Source organism: Cetorhinus maximus, chromosome 1 (genome assembly GCF_964194155.1).
Source record: "Cetorhinus maximus chromosome 1, sCetMax3.hap1.1, whole genome shotgun sequence".
NCBI classification, from domain to species: domain Eukaryota; kingdom Metazoa; phylum Chordata; class Chondrichthyes; order Lamniformes; family Cetorhinidae; genus Cetorhinus; species Cetorhinus maximus.
In genome coordinates, this window is record NC_135879.1 from 234,288,777 (window position 1) to 234,311,914 (window position 23,138).

Below are 23,138 nucleotides of genomic sequence, written 5' to 3' on the forward strand. Positions count from 1 at the left end.
TTCAGGGGAGGGAAGCAGCAAGTGGGAGCTTTTAAAACAAAGAACATGGATTGTGGAAAATAGCTGTTTTTAAAAAGATTTGTTCATGGGAAGTTCACTGGCTAGATCAGCATTTATTGCCCATCCACCCCTAATTGACCTTGTTCAGAGGGCAGTTAGGCGTCAGCCACATTGGAGTCACATGTAGACCAGGCCAGGTAATAGACCTTAATTGGCCAGCCAGCATGGGCCCTAAAGGACATTCATGAACCAGAAGGGTTTTTACAACAATCATTTAACGGACATCATCAGGCTTTTCATTCCAGATTTTTATTGAATTCAAATTTCACCATTTGCTGTGGTGGGGTTCAAACCCTGATCCCCAGAGAATTACGCTGGGTCATGGGTACACTAGTCCAGTGACAACACCACCATGCCACTGCCTCCCCTCTGTATCATGCTGGATTATGCTGGTTGCATTATGCTGGATTATTAATTAATTCGTATGTGTGCCAAGGCACAGTAACACATTTATGTTGTGTTTAACTAAATAGAGAAAATAAACTCTCAACTCTTACTGTTTGTAAGTGCCCAGCATGGTCAGAAAATGGTAACTTCAGGGGACATTATCTGATTACAACTTAGACAGCTGAGAGTCACCTAATTTGACTATTTTTACCTGTTTGGAGTAGGAACTTCTTTGGGGAGACGAGTGAAAGTCCAAGTCTATAGAAAGCAGATGTTTTAAAAACCTGTTGTTCAAAGTCTTCCAATGAGATCACAGAGTCCATTAGCTGCCATTTTGGATCATCTGGCCAATGCGACTCTATAAATTCTTCCGGGTCCGCTAGGAAATAGTGATCATCATATCTGAGCAAAAGAAAAAACCGCACACACATGAGATTACTAATATTTCAGTTTCATTGCCGCCAAAGAGCTTTCTCATTTTCTCATCTCTCAGGGCATGTTCATCATAGTGCATCATGGGAAAAAGGTTTAGCTTCCATTCACCCATCACTATGGATTCCCATGGTTACCTCTGTTAATATAACATGCCAATAGGAACTTAAGAGCAGGAGGAGGCCATTCAGCCCCTCAAAGCATTCAATCGGATCATGGCTAATACAGAAATAAAATACTTTGAGAATGCTGGAAATTTGAAATAAAAACAAAAAATGCTGGAAATACTCAGCAGGTCAGGCAGCATCTGTGGAGAGAAACAGAGTTAATGTTTCAGTTCGATGACTTTTCAGTTCATTTTAACCCAGATACTGAAGTAGTCTGTGCCCATACAGCTGGATAATATTCAGGCTTGGACTGATAAACAGTTGTGCCACTAAAGTGCCAGGCAATGATCATCTCCAACAAGAGTGAATCTAACCATTTCCCCTTGGCATTTATTGACATTACCATTGCTGAATCCCCCACTATCAATATTACCATTGACCAGAAACTTAACTTGGAAGAAAAGAATAAAAAAAAAGGAAAATTCAAAATGGATAATGCAGCAGCCAACAGAAGGAAAACTGGTTACAACAACTGTGAGTAGAAGATTGACAAGACAAAGCATGTCCCATCATTCAGTAATGAACTGCAAATTGCTTCTTGGAATTTGCTAGGGTTATATTGGGGTTTAGAAGGTTAAATTGTGAAAACAATTTGCTGTTTTAATTGGTTCACCGGATGTAGGCGTCGCTGGCTAGGCCAGCATTTATTGCCCATCCGGTGTACGGCTTGAAGGGGAACTTGCAGGTGATGGTTGTTGCATGCGTCTATAGTCCCTTGTCCTTCTAGGTGGTAGAGGTCACAGGTTTGGATGGTGCTGCTGAAGGGGCCTTGGTGAGTTGCTGTAGAGCATCTTGTAGATGATACACACTGCTGCCACTCTGAGTCGGTGGTGGAGCGAGTGAATCTTTAAGGTTGCGTCAACTTGGCTTAAGTTCCTTTTAGACTTTGTGGTTCAGGGGAATCCAATTAAGTTATTTAAAGTGATAAAGGGATTCAGTAGAAGAGATAGACAACTTATTTCCTCAGACGAAGAAAATCCAAAACAAAGTGGCACAATCTTAAAATTAGAGTGAAACCATTTAGCAGTGAAGTCAGGAAGCAATTTTTTGCATTGGGCGGGGGGGGGGAGCGTGGATACCAAACTTGCAGGTGGTGGTGGGAGCCCTCCAAGTCACTCACCATCCTGACGTGGAAATATATCCCCCGTTCCTCCACTGTCTCTGGGTCAAAATCCTGGAACTCCCTCCCCAACAGCACTGTGGGTGTACCTACACCACATGGACTGCAGCCATTCAAGAAGACAGCCCACCACCACCTGCTCATGGGCCATTAGGGATGAGCAATAAATTTTGGCCCAGCCAGCGACGCCCACATCCAATGAATGAATTTAAAAAATGGCTGTGGATATTGGGTCAATTGGAGATTTAAAGACAAAGATCAATAGATTTTTGTTGGATAAGAGGTATCAAGGAATATAGTTCAAAGATGAGTAAGTGGAGTTGAGGTACAGATCACTCAAAAACTAATTGAATGGCAAAACAGGCTCAAGGGGTTGAATGACTTATTCCTGTGCAAAAAAATTGCTCTCTTTATGGAATTTCAGGATAAAGAGTCAGGAGGGACAGGTATTTTACTTTTCTTCACCCTTTCCTTCATTCCCCCTCACCCTCTTCTCCCCTTTCTGCCTCTATTCTCCAATACCAAAGTATCCATTTGGTGAAGAAGCCAAATGATTTCATCCCCAGTGATGAGAGAGAGAAAGGGCGAGTGTGTGTGTGTGAGAGAGAGAGAGAGAGAGGGAGGGTGTGTGTCTGTGTGTGTGAGAGAGAGAGAAAGAGAGACTGTAAGGGAAAGTGAATGTGTGTGCGCTGTGTGAGAGAGAGAGAAGGGGAGAGCATGAATGTGGCCAACTAGCTTGTTTAGCCACAGCCAACTGCTCAGACCAATCTTAATGAGCTTGCACCAAAGTGCAATTCAGTGCTTTGTTATCTGACTTGTGACAGTTACTACCTCTGAATAAAGACTCCACGCTCCATGTCTAATACGCCTACGGCCCAGCATGCATCCAGTAGGTACTACTGCTTGTCCACCTGCACAGCATTCCACATATGGCTTGACTTCTTGTGCTGGTAACTTTGTCCAAGATTATATCCAATTCCCTTTCTGTGTCCTGAAACCTCAGCACATGTTATCCCAGCCTGTCTGCAAAAAGTATAGAAAAATACCTGTAAGGCTGTGTGGTGTTGTTGCTTGAGAGAAGTGACAACTGTTCCCACATGAGCAACGGCTTTTTCAGAACAACTTCTAAGAAAATGAGGTTGTGAACTGCAAACATCTCTTCTTTCTTTCTTTCTTTCTTTCTTTCTTTCTTTCTTTCTTTCTTTCTTTCTTTCTTTCTATCTTTCTTTCTTTCTTTCCTTCACGCTTTCTTTCTTTCTTTCTTTCTTTCTTTCTTTCCTTCTCGTTTTCTTTCTTTCGTTCTTTCTCTCTTTCTTTCTTTCCTTCTCACTTTCTTTCTCTCTTTCTTGCTTTCTTTCCCGCTTTCTTTCTTTCTTTCTTTTTTTCTTTCCTGCTTTCTTTCACTCTTTCTTTCCCGCTTTCTTTCTTTCCTTCTTTCTTTCTATCTTTCCCTCTTTCTCTCTTTCTTCCTTTCCCTCTTTCTGGAAACATTTATTTTTACTATTACATTTTATGGCCGATGGGCTGAATGGCCTCTTTCGGCACCGTGACTTTTCTATGGTTCTTCGGTTCTATTTCTCTCAAGGTTTCTAATGCATCAAATGGATTTCAATAGTAGAGAACCTTACAGCCCTGTAGGAGGCCATTCATCCCATCTTCCTGTGCTGGTTCTTTGAAAGAGTGATCTACTTAGTCCCACACCCCTGCTCTTCCACCATAGCCGTTGAGATTTACCCTTTTCAAGTATATGTCCAATTCTCTTTTTGAAAGTTGCTGCCACCCTTATCCCTAGAGGCTTCGATCTCACTTCTGATCAGCTCTTTTTTTTGGAAAGGGTTACTCAACACATCATTAAATGTTCTTGCTCCACGTAAGTGTTACTTGACAGGAAAGTATAATTTTTTCCAAGCTTGCTGGAGGCTTATTAATTTGGAACCTGTGAAATCCTTTGCCCACAACATCAGTAATTTCCTTTAGACAAGAGGCATTAACACCTCTCCATGCTATTTCCATGCCTCAAGGAAGTATAGCTTCAAAAGGTAACACAACTCATTTCATCTTTCTCTCAAGTCTACACTGGAAAAATAAGAGGCTCCTCCAGATTGGATTAATAATTGAGGTCAAGGTCTAGCACCTTTGAGAATGACACCAGCACATACCATTTATTTTTACCAAACAGCTAATGCCTATTAGATAAAAACAAGAAACTATTGCGGATGCTGGAAATCCAAAACAAAAACAGAATCACCTGGAAAAACTCAGCAGGTCTGGCAGCATTGGCGGAGAAGAAAAGAATTGACGTTTCGAGCCCTCATGATCCTTCAACAGAACAGAGCAATATCAGGAGAAGGGTGAAGTATAAGCTGGTTTAAGGTTGGGGGGGGCGAGAAGTTGTGGGGTGGGGGGTAGTTGTAGGGACAAGCAAGCAGTGATAGGAGCAGATAATCAAAAGATGTCACAGACAAAGGAACAAAGAGGTGTTAAAGGTGGTGATATTATCTAAGAGAATGTGCTAATTAAGAATGGATGGCAGGACACTCAAGGTACAGCTCTAGTGGGGGTGGGGTGGAAAGACTGACAGGGCATTACAGGTATAGATTTAAAAATAATGGAAATAGGTGGGAAAAGAAAAATCTATATAAATTATTGGAAAAAACAAAAGGGAGGGGGAAGAAACGGAAAGGGGGTGGGGATGGAGGAGGGAGTTCAAGATCTAAAGTTGTTGAATTCAATATTCAGTCCGGAAGGCTGTAAAGTGCCTAGTCGGAAGATAAAGTGCTGTTCCTCCAGTTTGCGTTGGGCTTCACTGGAACAATGCAGCAAGCCAAGGACAGTCATGTGGGCAAGAGAACAGGGTGGAGTGTTAAAATGGGAAGCGACAGGGAGGTTTGGGTCTTTCTTGCGGACAGACCGCAGGTGTTCTGCAAAGCGGTCACCCAGTTTACGTTTGGTCTCTCCAATGTAGAGGAGACCGCATTGGGAGCAACGAATGCAGTAGACTAAGTTAGGGGAAATGCAAGTGAAATGCTGCTTCACTTGAAAGGAGTGTTTGGGCCCTTGGACGGTGAGGAGAGAGGAAGTGAAAGGGCAGGTGTTGCATCTTCTGTGTGGGCATGGGGAGGTGCCATAGCTGGGGGTTGAGGAGTAGGGGGTGATGGAGGAGTGGACCAGAGTGTTCCGGAGGGAACGATCCCTACGGAATGCCTCCGGGGGGGTGAAGGGAAGATGTGTTAGGTGGTGGCATCATGCTGGAGTTGGCGGAAATGGCGGAGGATGATCCTTTGAATGTGGAGGCTGGTGGGGTGATAAGTGAGGACAAGGGGGACCCTATCATGTTTCTGGGAGGGAGGAGAAGGCGTGAGGGCGGATGCGTGGGAGATGGGCCGGACACAGTTGAGGGCCCTGTCAATGACCGTGGGTGGAAAACCTTGGTTAAGGAAGAAGGAGGACATGTCAGAGGAACTGTTTTTGAAGGTAGCATCATCAGAACAGATGCGACGGAGGCGCTTTACAGCCTTCCAGACTGAATATTGAATTCAACAACTTTAGATCTTGAACTCCCTCCTCCATCCCCACCCCCTTTTCTGTTTCTTCCCCCTCCCTTTTGTTTTTTTCCAATAATTTATATAGATTTTTCCTTTCCCACCTATTTCCATTTTTTAAAAATCTATACCTGTAATGCCCTGTCAGTCTTTCCACCCCACCCCCACTAGAGCTGTACCTTGAGTGTCCTGCCATCCATTCTTAATTAGCACATTCTCTTAGATAATATCACCACCTTTAACACCTCTTTGTTCCTTTGTCTGTAACATCTTTTGATTATCTGCTCCTATCACTGCTTGCTTGTCCCTACAACCACCCCCGCCCCCAACTTGTCTCCCCCCACTCCCCACCTTAAACCAGCTTACATTTCACCCTTCTCCTGATATTGCTCAATGCCTATTAGATGTTCCCTCGAATAGAGTCAACTGTACTCTACCACTTAATTAATGGAAACCATGGTGCAAAGTCCTGCCCACATGTACTTAAATATCCATTTTCAGTGACTTACCTACACATTTCTTGGCAAAGGCTGGAGTAGCCAGAGCAGACGCCTTTCCCTGACTGCAGCACCTGTTGAGGAGTGTGCATCTTCTTTGAGAAACCCAAATATCCACTGACATCATATTCTGGGGGAAAAAGGAATATACAGAATTGGTAAAAAAAAAAATCACCACTGGTAACCTTATTCCACTAAAGGGGGAAATTTCTGCAGGGGCTTATGGGGGGGAGGGGGGTGTGGGTGGGGTGGGGTGGCATTTTCCAGATCGCTCACCATAACTTCAGCAGAGGAATCTCATGAGAAAGGAGCATTCATGGCATCTCCCAGCGTCTCTGTCTAAAATTACAGCAGTAAGTGGGAGAGCTTGCATATGACTTCACTCCCTAGATGCCTAACACTGGGCCATTTGTGGCCCACAAATCCTGGCAGTCCTGCCCATGAAACACAGACCATCTCATTTTCTATGTTCACTTACTTCTTCTACTTGCTGGTTCACTGGTGGACAAGTCTGGAACTCTGAGATTTGTTAGCACTCCCCGTCGTATAAAGGGTTAACAGAATGGATATTCTACTCTATAAGGATGATGTAGCATTGACATCAGGCAGTCATGCGCTAGGTACTCTAGGCAGCAGACAGGCAGCTCTGAGGGGTGATGTGCCTTCCCTGCAACCCACTATGTACATACTGCAAAAAGTGTTTTTTTTTTCATTCATTCATGGGATGTGGGTGTCGCTGGCTGGGCCAGCATTTATTACCCATCCCTAATTGCCCTTGAGAACTGAGTGGATTGCTAGGCCATTTCAGAGGGCATTTAAGAGTCAACCACATTGCTGTGGGTCTAGAGTCACATGTAGGCCAGACCAGGTAAGGACGGCAGATTTCTTTCCCTAAAGGATATTAGCGAACCAGGTGGTTTTTCTGATAATCGACAATGGTTTCATGGTCATCATTAGACTTTCAATTCCAGATTTTTCATCGAATTCAAATTTTACCATCTGCCGTGGTGGGATTCAAAGCTGGGTCCCCGGAGAATTACCCTGGGTATCTGGAGTACAATTCCAGTGATAATATCACTACGCCACCGCCTCCCCCTAGTTTTTAAGTAAATACCTTGATACACCTACAGCTCTTCTTTGTTAGGATCCATTCTAGCACATTTACAAGACTCCCCACCCCTACTCCCCCAACCCCGTAACTTGAAATAACAGAACGTTATGATTTAAGCTTTAGGCATGGTCTCCACCCTAAAACATAGGAACACTAGGTACATGAGTAGCCCATTCAGCCACTCGAGCCTGCTCTGCCATTCAATTAGGCCATGGATTATCTGCACGTCAACTCCATTTTCCCACCTTTTTTCTGTATTCTTTAATACCCTTACCTGACAGAAGTGTATATATCACAGCCTTGAAAGGTTCAGTTGTCCTCGATAGCACACAACATCATAAAAAAACTTGGCCTAACGTAAAATGAGTGACACACTGGTTTACTTGTATGACAAATTAACTCAGAATTTGGCCACAAGCAGAGAGCATTATTAAATATAAAATGTAGTGAGTGATAGACAAACCTATATTGTTGCACAGCCAGATCCAAATGGCTCGAATTTTCTCCAACTCAGTTTGAGCTATGTCCAGGATCTGGTGGACAATCTTCTGCACTGACAATTCACTGTCTGATTTAATCTGATGGAAGAAGTTTAAAGGTTGATATGAATGACTGTGAGCTATTAATTAAGACCAGGCCATCAAGACTGGCTGAAGAAACAGCTAGATGTTGTAATGGGAATGTGGTAGGTTTGGTATTTGGAAAAGTGGAAGTCAAATTGGACAAAGTGCCATCTTCATCTGATTCTATTGATGCAATTTGTACTCTTTCCCACCTTGGTACAGTGGTATTCATTGTAAAATCTAAATCTATCATCATAACCATCTATATTCCCTTCTCCCTCATGCACTAGGCTAGCTTCCCCTTAAATGCATCTATATGATTTGCTTCAACCATGCCCTGTGGTAGCAAGTTCCACATTCTCACCACACTTTGAGTAAAGAAGTTTCAGCTAAATTCCCTTTTGGAAACTTGTGTGTGTAATGGGACCAACGTGCAAAAGGAAGGACAATTATATTTTCATCATGATGTTTGAAATCCACCTTGCATCCTGTCCACTTCTAAGGCGAGAAAACCTATTGAGACCATAATGTTTAGGCTAAAACTGATAATTCTAATATATATAAAAGCTTGATTAACAACAAGAACAGAACAAGTAATCAACAATGCACAGCTTAACTTATACAATGCTTTACTAGTTTTTAAAAATTTGATCTTGGGATGTTAGCATCACTGGCAAGGTGAGCGTTTATAGCCCATTCCTATAATTGGTCTTGAGCAGGTGGCTCACCACTGCAATCCATGTGCTGTAGGTACACCCACGTGAAAGGAATGATGATTTAATTCCAAGTCATGATGGTGAGTGGCTTGGAGCGGACCTTGCAGGTTGTGGTGTTCCCATGCATCTGCCCTTGTTCTTCTAGGTGGTGGAGGTCAAGGGTTTGGAAGGTGCTGTCAAAGGAGCCTTGGTACATTGTTACAGTGTACCTTGTAGATGGTACACACTGCTGCCACTGTGCGACGATGATGGGGGGACTGAATGTTTAAGGTGGTGGATGTGATGCCAATCAAGCAGGCTGCTTTGTCCTGGATGGTGTCAAGCTTCTTGAGTGTTGTTGGAGCTGCACTCATCCAGGCAAGTGGAGAGTATACCATCACACTCCTGGCTTGTGCCTTGTAGATGATGGACAGGCTTTGGGGAGTCAGGAGGTGAGTTACTTGCCACAGGATTCCTAGCTTCTGACCTGCTCTTGTAGCCACAGTATTTATATGGCTGGTCCAGTTCTGTTTCTGGTCAATGGTAACCCCCAGGATGTTGATAGTGAGGGATTTAGTGATAGTAATGCCGTGGAAGGGCAAGGGGAGGCGGTTAGATTCTCTTTTGTCGAAGATGGCCATTGCCAGGCACTTGTGTGGCATGAATGTAACTTGCCATTTATGAATGCAAACCAGAATTTTGTCCAGGTCTTGTTGTGTGTGGGCAAGGTCTGCTTCAGGTTTGAAAAGAATAGAATATCAGAAACTCCAAGTGTCATTGTCAGAATGTTTTAAATTAACTTTTGATAAATGTAAGGTGGGAACGACTTCAATCGAGGTTGAGGTCTGGAAACACTAAAATGGGGAGCTTCTGAAAATAAAGTTGTCAATTTGGAGATCAGAAGATCAATACTGGAGGAGGAAGACCATTCAATATACCCTGGCTCATCCATCGAGACGCTACTGCCTCATTTTTCCTTAAGTCCTGCCTACCTTACCCTGTTGGAATATGCATTCAACTTGTGGGTCAATTTTTATGTGAAGAACTTCTTGATATTAGTTCAAAATTTGTGACTTGTTATTTTGAACCCCTGCCTTACTGTTGTGGAGTATTTGATTTTGTTTTAGAGCAATTTATCATGGTTACTGCACAGAAACAATCTATTTAGTCCAACAAACCCACACTAGCATTCACCGCCTCCTATAGCCCTATTACAGTTAGCCATCTTGTTCCCATAATCCACATTTCCTTTGACCACCTATCCAATCTAATACTAAATATTGTCATAGCTTGTGCCTCAATCATTAACTCTGAAAACTAACATTTCTCTTGAGTACTTTTAAAAATCTCCTTCATCTCATCTTGTATTTTGATGGCCCCTCATTCTCCGCCCCACAACTATAGTCTGACCAGGGCGCTATATAGCTTACCCAGAAATTCTTCCATTATCCCCTTGCACTATCTCCACAACTATCTCCACAAATCGCTTTTCTTTGTTGTCTTTCTTTCTTCAGAATCATCCTTCATTCATGGTTTCAAGTACCTCTCTTGCCCATTCCCTTCAAAACTTTTGCTTGGGGCCATCCTCTTACCTTTACAAAGTACTCCAAAATGCTCTTTATCATGAAAGAGTTGCCTACATGTAAGTAAGCCCCATAAGCCCCAAGAACTCTCCCTCCTTCAACTCTGGTCTCTTGTCCATCTCCAGTTTCCTACAGTCCATTGGCCATACCAGTCAAAGGGATCAAGGGGCAAGGGAGAGGGCATGAAATTGGAACTGAGGTAAATTTGTCACGATCTTATTAAGTGGTGGAACACACTTGAAGGGCCATGTGACCCACTCCTGTTCCAATTATGTTTTTTCTTAAGTGCCTTGAGCTGCCTAGGTCTTAAGTTTTGTAATTCCTCCCCTAAATCCCTCTACCTCTCTCTCCTCCTTTAAGGTACTTCTTAAAAGCTTACCTCTTTGACCTGGGTTTTGTTCACACGTCTCAATATATCTTCATGTGGCTCAGTGTCAACTTTTCCATGCAAACCATTCCATGAAGCACCTTGGGACATTTTGTTACATGCAAGCTATAGTTCCTCTCCTGACTAGAAACAGCGATGCAGAATATTATATTCCTTTCATTATTGTTTGGACTGATATCAACAGCAGACTTTGGTTTTATTTTTAATATTTGTTGGTGATTGTCAACTGCTGTGTTCCACAAAGTGAACAATGTCAGAGGTTGTGGGAATTAAATGATTTTTTTTCTGCCAACATCACTGCACAAATGTGACATTTCCATCTCTCATGCCTCTTTTCCTTGTGGGGACAGTTGAGTGAGATTACCTATTAATCGGGGCAGTTTGTAGACAATTTTGCAAAATGGGTTCAAGACAATCCAAATCCATTTTACACGCAGAGGGCAATTTCAGCCAGAGCTGGATTGGAACCCTGGTCTCAGAGGTGAAAGCATAGCATTATAACCTGTGGCATTCGGGTGTTTGGGACAGTAAGGGTTAATGTGGGACTGGGGAAACAGTACTGCCCACGTTATGATGATGAAGAGAGTCACATGGGAGTGCTGGAGTGTAGTGGTGAATCTGGGAGAAGCTAGCATGGAGATAGCATCTAGTCAGGATTGTATCCTGTATATATGTATCTGGTTATGTGTTATTAATAAACAGTTATTGTTCAAACATACGAGACTCTAGACCTCTTCATGAGACAACATACGACCTTACAACATAACTGTTCCATCCCCATTTCACAATATTTCACATGTAAGAACTGGCCCGAATGGTTTTGCTTCAGATTTCTAAGTAATTATGAAAAATGGGTATTATTACTTGTGTAGTACAAAAATCAAACATTCCTCTTAGAGTTGACCTACCTTCTGACTCACATGGAGGACGTGCCTATCTATTTGAAAGAAAATCCTTGGATCTGAAAAGAGGTCTCTTTTACGTGTTCTCTGCATGGTAACAGTCCTTGTATAGGTCCGCTGTTCTTCATTGACCTCATCCTCATCAATGTTGGAACCACTAACTGTGGGCGAAAATCCTTCTGTATCACATGATCTTGATCAAATGACTTCTTGGTCAATTTAATGGATTGCACACTGCCAGAAAAGTTGCTGTTTTGGGATACATTAAGATTGGAGATGTTTTGCGTTCTCTCAGATTGTTTAAGCTCCCAGAACGCAAACATTTCACTGGCAGAATACAATCGTTTGGAACAAGAACTCCCCTGCGTGGTTTTATCTTCTCTGCAGTTTCGAATAATACTGCCATTGTCCCTCGAGCTTCTCTTCTGCGTGATAATCTGGAAGTTGCTGTCTTTGATCTCTATTCTTTCTGAAGAATTGTCAGATGACCCTTCATAGAAGTGCTTGGGATTTGTGCTGCTGCTGTGGTTAGTTTTGTGGTTATGGTTAGAGGTCTTGAAGGATTTCTGATCACTCTGGCACAGGCTGTCCTCATTTTTTCTGGAGGTTCCTTGTCCTCCAATGGCTTCTGTGTAATGGTGATTGCTGTTGGCGTTGTCAGAAAGCTCCCCACCCATTACCAGGCTATCAGTGTTTCCACAAATCATGTCATGGTATGACCCCCTTTGTTCCCAACAAAACCTGCGGAAAGAAATAGGAAAACTTCTGCAAGGTGGTAAAAGATGGCAGAAATTTATATTCTTATTAAGACACGAATTGTGAGGTATTCAACTTTGAGTCATCTCAAAGGTCTTCACACAAGTTGAATTATTCTGAAGCATAATGACTGTTGTTAAACAGGAAAATGCAGTAACTTGGTAATGTTCTAAAAACCAGCATTGAACTTAATGAATAATTAGCCTGTTGTTGAAGTTAGTAGGGGCTGAAGGATGAGGAAAGCAAGAACTTCTTACTCTTCTTTGAATGGTGCTATATGAATCCTTAATATTCAATAGAACCACTGGCAGATGGGACTTGCGCTGAAGGATGGCACCTCCAACAATGCAGCATTCCCTCAATATCACATTGGAGAGCCAGCCTATGTTACTGAAGCATTCTGGGAATGTGTAAAGCAATACCAACTACAACAACATATTTACATAGCGCCTTTACTGTAATAAATCATCACAAGGCGCTCCACAGGAGTATTATAAAAGTAAGCATGACACTGAGCCACATAAAACGGGCCTAACATTCCCTTACTGTCAGAGAAAACCAGTTGGCCTTCACTCTAGCTTAGAATTGCCCGTTCTCCAGCTCCAAGATAACACTGACCAAGTGCTAGGAATATCCTGACAGAGGGAAAGGGGAAATGATTAACAAAGATAGATTAGTGAATTTGAATATGTAAAATGGAGTGCATTAGTTAGAAAACTAGTAATATTAAACTTAGAATTGTTAAAGAGCAAAGAGAAAATAAGAGGAAACAGTCAACAGAAAAAACTGAGCAAACAGGTTTACTGATAAAACTTACCTTGCGTGTTCATTTTCATAGATTAATATCAGTGTTACAGCAATGCAGCTAATTCTAATGTTTATGCAGATTTATTACTGTATTGTTAGTGGAGTAGAATTTCGATGACTTCCCCCTCGCCCACTGTAATTTCAAGAGGAATAGAATTTGAAAGGAGAGAATTCGTGGTACATGGATTGTTGATCTGACCAAAACTAGATTATAGCACACAGTTCTAGTCTCTGTTTTGTAAAAAAATTACATAAACAGTGGAGAAAGTGCAAAAATGTATTTACAAAGATGATACCGATCTGAGAGCATACAACAGAAAAGATTGAACAGGCTGGGTCTCCTTCGCTTGAAGAATGAAGGATGAGAGGTGACATGAAAGAGGTCTTTAAAATTCTGAAGGGTTTGGATAGGGTAGATATAGAGAAGATATCTCTGTTTGTGCGCAGTCTAAAACTAGGGGTCATAAATATAACGGGTCGTAGCTTCCGAGCTCCAGTGTGTCATATTGGGAGGATATTACCCAAAGATGGTCTGGGGAAAACCCTTCAGATGTTCCCAGGTAAAGATTTGCATGGCAATTGCCCAGAAGTACAAACTTCCCCTGGGCAATTGCCCTGCATGGGGAACCATCCAAAAATATGGTTTAAATTGCAAACCTTGGAAGGTTCTTACTGTCTTACATCAATAGTTACCCAGAAAAAGTAAGAAGAATTAAGACTTCTGCTAACTTCTGGGTAGCAGTTGTACAGGCCCATGGGACTCTCCCAACCCAATGACCACACCACCGCCCCCCCGGCCCCTCCCCCCCCCACCCCCAAGGGGTCTCCCTCCAACTCCCAACTACTCACAGAATTACACAGTGCAGAAGAGGCCCTTCGGCCCATCGAGTCTGCACTGACACTTGAGAAAGACCTGACCTACCTACCTAATCCCATTTACCAGCACTTGGCCCATAGCCTTGAATGTTATGACGTGTCAAGTGCTCATCCAGGTACTTTTTAAAGGATGTGAGGCAACCCGCCTCCACCACCCTCCCAGGCAGTGCATTCCAGACCGTCACCACCCTCTGGGTAAAAAGGGTTGTCCTTACATCCCCGCTAAATCTCCTGCCCGTCACCTTGAACTTATGTCCCCTTGTGACTGACCCTTCAACTAAGGGGAACAGCTGCTCCCTATCCACCATGTCCATGCCCCTTATAATCTTGTACACCTCGATCAGGTCACCCCTCAGCCTTCTCTGCTCCAATGAAAACAACCCAAGTCTATCCAACCTCTCTTCCTAACTTAAATGTTTCATCCTAGGCAACATCCTGGTAAATCTCCTCTGCACCCCTCCAGTGCAATCACATCCTTCCTATAATGTGACGACCAGAACTGCACACAGGACTCCAGCTGTGTCCTCACCAAGGTTCTATACAACTCCAACACGACTTCCCTAATTTTGTAATCTATGCCTCGATTGATAAAGGCAAATGTCCCATTTGCCTTTTTCACCACCCCACTAACATGCCCCTCTGCCTTCAGAGATCTATGGACACAAACGCCAAGGTCCCTTTGTTCCTCAGAACTTCCTAGTATCGTGCTGTTCATTGAAAACTTCCTTGTCAAATTACTCCTTCCAAAATGTATCACCTCACACTTTTCAGGGTTAAATCCCACCTGCCACTTATCTGCCCATTTGACCATCTGGTCTATATCTTCCTGCAGCCCAAGACACTCAACCTCACTGTTAACCACCCAGCCAATCTTTGTGTCATCCGCAAACTTACTAATCCTACCCCCCACATAGTCATCTATGTCATTTATATAAATGACAAATAATAGGGGACCGAGCACAGATCCCTGTGGTACGCCACTGGACACTGGCTTCCAGTCACTGAAGCATCCTTCTGTCATCACCCTCTGTCTCCTATAACTAAGCCAGTTTTGAATCTACCTTATCAAATTACCCTGTATCCCATGTGCATTTGTCTTCTTTATAAGTCTCCCATGTGGGACCTTGTCAAAGGCTTTGCTGAAATCCATATAAACTACATCAACTGCACTACCCTCATCTACACACCTCCTCAAAAAATTCAATCAAATTTGTTAGGCATGACCTCCCTCTGACAAAGCCATGCTGACTATCCCTGGTCAAACCTTTCCTCTCCAAGTGGAGATAGATTCTCTCCTTCAGAATTTTCTCCAATAGTTTTCCTACCACTGACATGAGACTCACTGGTCAGTAGTTCCCTGGCTTATCTCTACAACCCTTCTTTAATAGCGGAACCACATTAGCTGTTCTCCAGTCCTCTGGCACCTCCCCCGTGGCCAGAGAGGAATTAGAAATTTGGGTCAGAGCCCCTGCGATCTCCTCCCTTGCCTCCCTCAGCAGCCTGGGACACAAATCACCCGGACCTGGAGATTTGTCCACTTTTAAGCCTGCAAACACCTCCAATACCTTGTCACTCCCTATATCAATTTGCTCAAGAACCTCGCAGTCTCTCTCCCCGAGTTCGATACCTTCATCCTCATTCTCTTGGGTGAAGATGGATGTGAAGTATTTGTTCAACACTCTACTGATGTCCTCTGGCTCCACCCATAGATTGCCCCTTTGGTCCCTAATGGGCCCTACTCTTTCCCTGGTTATCCTCTTCCCATTGATATACTTGTAGAATATCTTGGGATTTTCTCTACTTTTACCAGCCAGAGCTTTCTCATATCCCCTCATTGCTCTCCTAATTGCTTTCTTTAAGCTCCACCCTGCACTTTCTGTACTCCACTAATGCCTCCGTTGATTTGCTTCCCTTCTACCTGCTAAAAGCCTCTCTTTTGCTTCTCATCGTATCCTGAATATCTCTGGTCATCCATGGTTCTCTGGGCTTGTTACTCCTTCCTATTACCCCAGAGGGAACATGTTGAGACTGTACCCTCCCCATTTCCTTTTTGAATGCGCCCCACTGCTCCTCTGTAGATTTCCCCACAAGTAACTGTTCCTAGTCTACCTTGGTCAGATCCACTCTCCCCCAATCCAAAATATTATTTTGCAACTCGTCTATTTCTTTGTCCATAACAAGCTTAAATTGTACCATGTTGTGGTCGCCAGGATTAAGGAAAATCCCAAGGCCTTTTATACGTATGTAAAAAGCAAGAGGATAGCCAGGAAAAGGGTAGGCCCACTCAGGGACAGAGGTGGCAATCTGTGTGTGGAGCCAGAAGAAATGGGAGAGATACTAAATGAGTACTTCTCATCAGTATTCATCAAAGAGAAGGACTTAGCGATCGATTTGTCTAGGGAAGAGTGTGTAGATAGCCTGGATCATGTTGAGATCAAAAAAGAGGAGGTGTTAGGTGTCTTGAAGAATATTAAGGTGGATAAGTCCCCAAGGCCAGATGGGATCTACCCCAGAGTACTGAGGGAGGCAAGGGAGGAGATTGCTGGGGCCTTGACAGAAATCTTTGTATCCTCACTGGCTACGGGTGAGGTCCCAGAGGACTGGAGAATGGCCAATGTTGTTCCATTGTTTAAGAAGGGTACCAGGGATAATCCAGGAAATTACAGGCTGGTGAGCCTTACGTCAGTGGTAGGGAAATTATTGGAGAAGATTCTTCGTGACAGGATTTACTACCATTTGGAAGCAAATGGGTGTATTAGTGAGAGGCAGCATGGTTTTGTGAAGGGGAGGTCGTGTCTCACTAATTTGATTGAGTTTTTCGAGGAAGTGACAAAGATGATCGACGATGGAAGGGCAATGGATGTTATATACATGGATTTCAGTAAGGCCTTTGTCAAGGTCCCTCATGGCAGACTGGTACAGAAGGTAAAGTCGCACAGGATCAGAGGAGAACTGGCAAGATGGATACAGAATTGGCTTGGTCATTAAAGACAGAGGGTAGCAGTGGAAGGTTGCTTTTCTGAATGGAGAGCTGTGACTAGTGGTGTTCCGCAGGGATCAGTGCTGGGACCTTTGCTGTTTGTAGTATACGTAAATGATTTGGAGGAAAATGTAACTGGGCTAATTAGTAAGTTTGCAGACGACACTAAGGTTGGAGGAGTTGCAGATGGTGAAGAGGATTGTCAAAGGATACAACGGGATATAGATCGGTTGGACACTTGGGCGGAGAAATGGCAGATGGAGTTTAATCCGGACAAATGCGAGGTAATGCATTTTGTAAGGTCTAATACAGGCAGGAATTATACAGTAAATGGCAGAACTCTTAAGTGTATCGACGGGCAGAGGGATCTGGGTGTGGTCACTGAAAGTGGCAACGCAGGTGGATAAGGTAGTCAGGAAGGCATATGGCATGCTTGCCTTCATCGGCAGGGGTATTGAGTATAAAAGCTGGGAAGTCATGCTGCAGCTGTATAGAGCCTTGGTTAGGCCACACTTGGAATATTGCGTGCAATTCTGGTCACCACATTACCAGAAGGATATGGAGGCCTTGGAGAGGGTGCAGAGGAGGTGTACCAGGATGCTGCCTGGTCTGGGGGTTATTAGCTATGAGGAGAGGTTGGAGAAACTCGGATTGTTCTCACTAGAGCGACGGAGATTGAGGGGCGACTTGATAGAAATTTACAAAATTATGAGTGGCATGGACAGAGTAGATAGTCAGAAGCTTTTTCCCAGGGTGGAAGAGTCAATTACTAGGGGACATAGATTTAAGGTGAGAGGAGAAAACTTTAGAGGAGATGTGCGGGGCAAGTTTTTTACGCAGAGGGTAGTGAGTGACTGGAATTCGCTGCCAGAGGAGGTGGTGGAAGCAGGTACGATAGTGATGTTTAAGAGGCAGCTTGACAAATACATGAATAGGATGGGAATAGAGGGATACGGACCCCGGAAGTGCAAAATGTTTTAGTTTGACGGGCAATATGATCGGCGCAGGCTTGGAGGGCCAAAGGGCCTGTTCCTGTGCTGTACTTTTCTTTGTTCTTTGTTCTATCACTAAAATACTCCCCCACTGGGACTCCCCCCACCCCCGAGGGACTAGACCCCCCACAGGAACTCTCCAAACCTTGGGATTCCCCCTCCCCCGAGGACTCTTCCCCCCCGCCTGCCAAGCCCGATATTCACCACCCTATCCCGCAACCCACGTCTGACTTGACCCGACCTGACAAACCCCCCCACCGGCAATGCCTGACACCCACCCCCCCAAGGTCCGACCCCCTCACACCCCAAGGTCTGGGGCCCTATCCCCTCTGACCCTCCCCAACTCCCCCACCAACTCAGAGATAAAAGCAAAGAACTGCGGATGCTGGAAATCCAAAACAAAAACAGAAACAGAAATACCTGGAAAAACTCAGCAGGTCTGGCAGCATCGGCGGAGAAGAGCACAGTTGACGTTTCGAGTCCTCATGACCCTTCAACAGAAGTTCTGTTTCTGTTTTTGTCCCCCACCAACTCTTCTGACCCCCTGACCCCACCCGACCACCCCACCTGACACCCCCCAAAATCCACCACCCTGATCTCCCCACCCCCAACCCCCCATCTGACCCTCTCAGTTGACTCCTCGACCTCCCTAACCCACCTCCACACCCTTTATCCCCCCGACCCCTTACCCTTCGACTGATCTGCCCTTTGACGCTCGGCCTTGAGGGTGCACTGCACTCCTTGCCCGACCTGGGTCGGAATGTCGGACCAGAATGGCTGGGAAAAAGATTAAGGTAAAGAACTAGGAGGGAAGTAGCAATCGGATGGTGATTGCCACCCGAGGAAGTTCAGGCCTAAGATCTAAGACTCAGACAAGATAAGTCACTAATAAATGCAATATGGGATTCTTTACTCAGATAACGGCAAGAAGGGGAACTGGCTATCGTGTGGATAAGTTGAGATGAGCAGCATAGAAGCATTTAAGGGGAAGCTAGATAAACACATGAAGCAGGAATAGAAGGGTACGCTGGTGAGATATCGGAAAGTAAGAGGACGGTTATGTCGAGCATAAACTCCTGATTGAACAGGTGGGATGAATGACCTGTTTCTGTGCCGTACATTCTATGCAAACCTCAATAAAAGCCCTGTATGAGTGGTACAATTGGCCATTTTTTTGCCACTTGTGCTGGAGTTCCTAGTGATCTTTTGCCAAAGTTACAGTGGAAATCGGGAAAGCCCTGGTGAAATTTCAGGTCTCCTTTTCAGCATCACAAGAGTTCCTTCGAACTTGGCAGAGTTTGAGCATTTAGTTGTATTATTTATAACTTGGCTGATTTACTTACAGGACCAACTGTCAAGCTGGCAGTGTCCGTAATGACATGCAGGCCACTCTTTGGAATCCCATCGCAGCGCTTTGAAAAAAAATATATAGTTGCTCGTGTAAAGTCTCTCAGTAAGCTGCTGTGTGTTCTTCTAGCCAGCATTACTCATGTCATACGTGTCTTCATGGGTAGAACTTTCACTTCTGGGTCAGAAGCATGTGAGTTCAAGTCCCATACCAGGCATTTGAGCACAAATCCTGGTTGACACTGCAGTGCAGTACTGAGGGAGCGCAGCACTGTCAGAAGTACTCCTTTCAGATCAGACATCAAACCTAAGCTCCATTTGTTCTCTCTCAGGTGGACATAAGAAACCCCATGCTGTTAATTCAAGAAGAGCAGGGGATTTCTCACCAATGTCCTCACCAATTTCTATCCCTCAATCAACATCACTAAAAACAAACTAACTAGTCATGAGAAAGTTGCTGATTCCTCAGATCTTCCTTGTGCAAATTGGCTGCAGCATTTCCTACGACAGCAACTGGAAGAAAAACTTAATTGGCTGTGAAGTGCTTTGAGATGTCCTGAGGTCATGAATACCACTATCGAAATATCCATTTTATCTTTACAGTAATTTACGTCTTCCATTCATTTGTTACCTGTTTATTCGGCAACTTTCGCGCTGCAGATCTTACTCCTGCTCTGATTGGAGCAAAGTTACCTGGGCTGCAACAGTGTTCCAGTGCATTGGTCAGGTGGCTATTGTTGATCAGAAAGCTTCCCAGCAACCTTGGAGAGCTTCACATTCCAGAATGACACGAGTGCATGCACGCACATGCATGCATTTAACAGGTAGACATCGGCCGCAGGAACCCTGATGGATTGTTTCCCTCTCCAACCCATGGGCACATTTTCACAGCCTAATTCCTTTCTGGACGAGATAGCATAGACCGGTGTGTACAATTTAATATGGACTGGAATGTCACCTGTAATTACCAGGCTATTTTTTAGGCAACAATTTCAGTACTTTACTTACATGTGAAATACAGATCGTGTTTTATAGGAGAAAATAACTCCCTGGGGAAGTGTTGTGGCTGACAAGTTCTTACCTACAAAGTACCTCAATAAGATGATCTTTATTTTAAAAATCTCTGGGGTAAGTCTTCAATGCCCCTTAGCCCTTATTTCTTTACTGAAGCAGAGAGTGAGGTTTACATGAAGGTAGAGATTGGGTTCCTCTTTCCAGGGGAATTGCACATATTCCAATATATCAATGGTCACTGGTCCTCTAAATTGCACCATTTCACTGCATCCTCTCTGTGTCGCAATTGGCAACCTAATTCATTTTACCCCAGGACTTGAGTATTGCTGAAAAGAGAGACATGCCATTGAAGCTTTTTGTCTTGTATTCTCCAGGACAGATGCAAGAATGCCAAATTTCAAACAGAGCAACAATTTATACTGCATCAGAAAAGGGTGCCAATTAGTTGTCAAGGTGAATCAGAATATAGTGTCTAATGTTAGATGTGATTCTGCAATTGGACAACACTTGCTGAACAATCCTGAGTGTGCTGAAAATTCTGCTAACGACTAAGTTAAGATCATCAGTATGAAGCCATGTTACTCACACAGCATCTAACTTTACAGGAAAGTTAAACTTCTGAATGTCTCAATTTAAGAAAAAGTATACGGGCGGGGGTGGGGGTGGAGGGGGTGCGCTGGTGGGGTTTACCCTTCGCTCTCCCACACTGCACTGGCAGAAACTGGGTTATGGAAGGAATTAAAATGGAGTGGGTTAATTTACTGTGCCATTCACGCTCCCTACCAGCGATTTCAACACAGTTGTTTTTCATGCAGCTAAATCAGACAGGAACCTCAGACACTGATGCAAATTGATGACCTATGATATATGTAGGATGATTTTAACTTTTAACTGTATACTGAGCGCATCCTAGCTGCCTTGTCCAATAAGACCTGGCCTGAAAGATGAAGAGGCCCTATTAGGTCGGCTTTAAAGTTTCCCTTATAAGGCCTGGAGGAGCAGCAGTATTCTCCTGGACTTAGACGAGGAAATCCTGGGCTCCTGCTGCTCCCCACCCCATTCCCACCCCCACCCCCTACTCATCATGACCCCCACCCACCCCCCCAAGTTATGCCACCTGTGGGACCCTGTCAAACCCCACCTCCCACAACCCAACCCATAGTTTGCAGCCAAGTGTCATGGAAGAACAGGGCACCACTTGACTTTCAAACTGTCTGCACCCAACCAATTGCCTCCTTCTGCCACTGCGGGTAGGCATTTGACCGGCGGGAAGTAACATGTTAAAATTTGCCGTGGCACCTGTTGCCAGTCCTCAGTTGGCTTCCCAGGAGTTAAAAGCCTCCTGGTATCTTTAAGACACCTTCTGCAAAAGCTTTTCATAATATAAATCTATATGCAAAAGTTTCAACTGCCACAGTTAAGGTGTCGCACACATGTAAATTTGAATATTGCTGAAAAGATAGACATGTTGCTGAAACTTCTCGTCTTCCACTCTTCAGGACAAATGCAAGAATGCCAAATTTCAAATGATCACAGCAATTTATACTACGGCAGCAAATGGGTGCTGATTGGTTGGCAAGTTGGCCTCGGCCAATCAGGATCAACGTCATTCCTTTTCTCCTGTTGTATAAATTGTTGTGATTGTTTGAAATTTGGCATTCTTGCATTTGTCCTGCTGAGTACCAGATGAAAAACTTGACAACATGTCTCTCTTTCATCAGTATTCAAGTTCTGTACTATCAAGTGGCATGCCCATTCTCGTGTCACACTTTAAAAAAAGCAAAAAGACAGTCATATCCCAATGCACAATTTTTTTCTAGCTGATACAAAAATTCATTTTCGTTTACCTGGACAGTAATATTTTTAAAAACAGATGCACCATATTATGAAAAGCTCTGAATAATTTAGCTTCTAACTGACCCACAAAGGTGCAACAATTATGCATTATGATCTTAAAGGATCGCATCAAATGTACACAGCATTCACATCAGCAGCAGAGTAGCACATTGTGCACTTCGTGGTATAATGCACACGTCATTATAAACAATTGTATCCTATGACTGACCCACCGTGAGCAATGCCATGAGGGATCTGGTCGGTAGAAGCCAGTAGTGATCACAAGGAATACTCGACATATACCTCAGATGTTACACGTACAGTCTGAAGAAGACCACCGACCAAGTGAAATCTTTGTGTGCCTCTGTGACTGTTCCAATGCTCAATTTGCAGTCGTGTTTTATACTCAAACTCCCCGCGTTAGGTCTCTGGGATTTATTCAGACACCCCTGCTGCTTGGTGACAGCTCTAAAAATAAACCAACGGACAAGATAGTGGAATAAGAACTTTCCATTGATCTGAAAATCCAAAATGTTTGGACGGTTTCACTGAACTATTGTTGAACTCCAGTACCTGACCTATCACTGTGGGAATAAAGCTTCTAAACCTAAAATGGCTTTGAGCGTAAGAAGATAGCAACGACAAACTAGCAACGATGCTGTCAAGCTGTCTTCAGGTGTCAATAACCTCAAATAATGGTTGACTGGCACTGTATCCATTGTTCTATTAGCTAAGCCCTTTGATGACTCCTGCTTAAGAGGGAGATGAGAGCGATGGGTGGGGACAAAGCCAAAAATTATTTCTGCCTAAAAAAATTCACGACCTTGATGGATCCTTCCTGCTGATAACTTTAATTGTCACCTTCTCATTGTTCGTCCTTCGAGGTTGAAGGAGACAGAGAATGTCATCTCATTTTTGCAGGGAGCTCCTTGCTGGTTGATGAGATTTAGTTTTGCTCAGGATGAGCATGTGTAGATTAAACACTAGATCTCAGATGCACCAAAATGGGAATCCTGACTTTACAAATGAGGGTTCCTCAATATGATGGGTCTCATAGCTACTTAACATGAATCATTCTGCCAA

At 43.8% G+C, this 23,138-nt stretch overlaps 1 protein-coding gene across 1 annotated transcript; it reads right to left on the reverse strand.

Moving 5' to 3' along the window:
- Positions 1-396: 396 nt before the first annotated feature.
- ky (kyphoscoliosis peptidase) lies at positions 397-22,423 on the reverse strand. The gene is made up of 6 exons (XM_078561156.1): positions 22,289-22,423; positions 11,454-12,188; positions 7,780-7,894; positions 6,218-6,335; positions 2,998-3,189; positions 397-849 (listed from the first exon to the last, which is right to left on the reverse strand). The coding sequence occupies exons 2-5, from the start codon at positions 11,538-11,540 to the stop codon at positions 3,063-3,065; spliced, it is 447 nt and encodes a 148-aa protein (XP_078417282.1). The 5' UTR covers positions 11,541-12,188; positions 22,289-22,423; the 3' UTR covers positions 397-849; positions 2,998-3,062.
- Between the last annotated feature and the right edge of the window lie 715 nt (positions 22,424-23,138).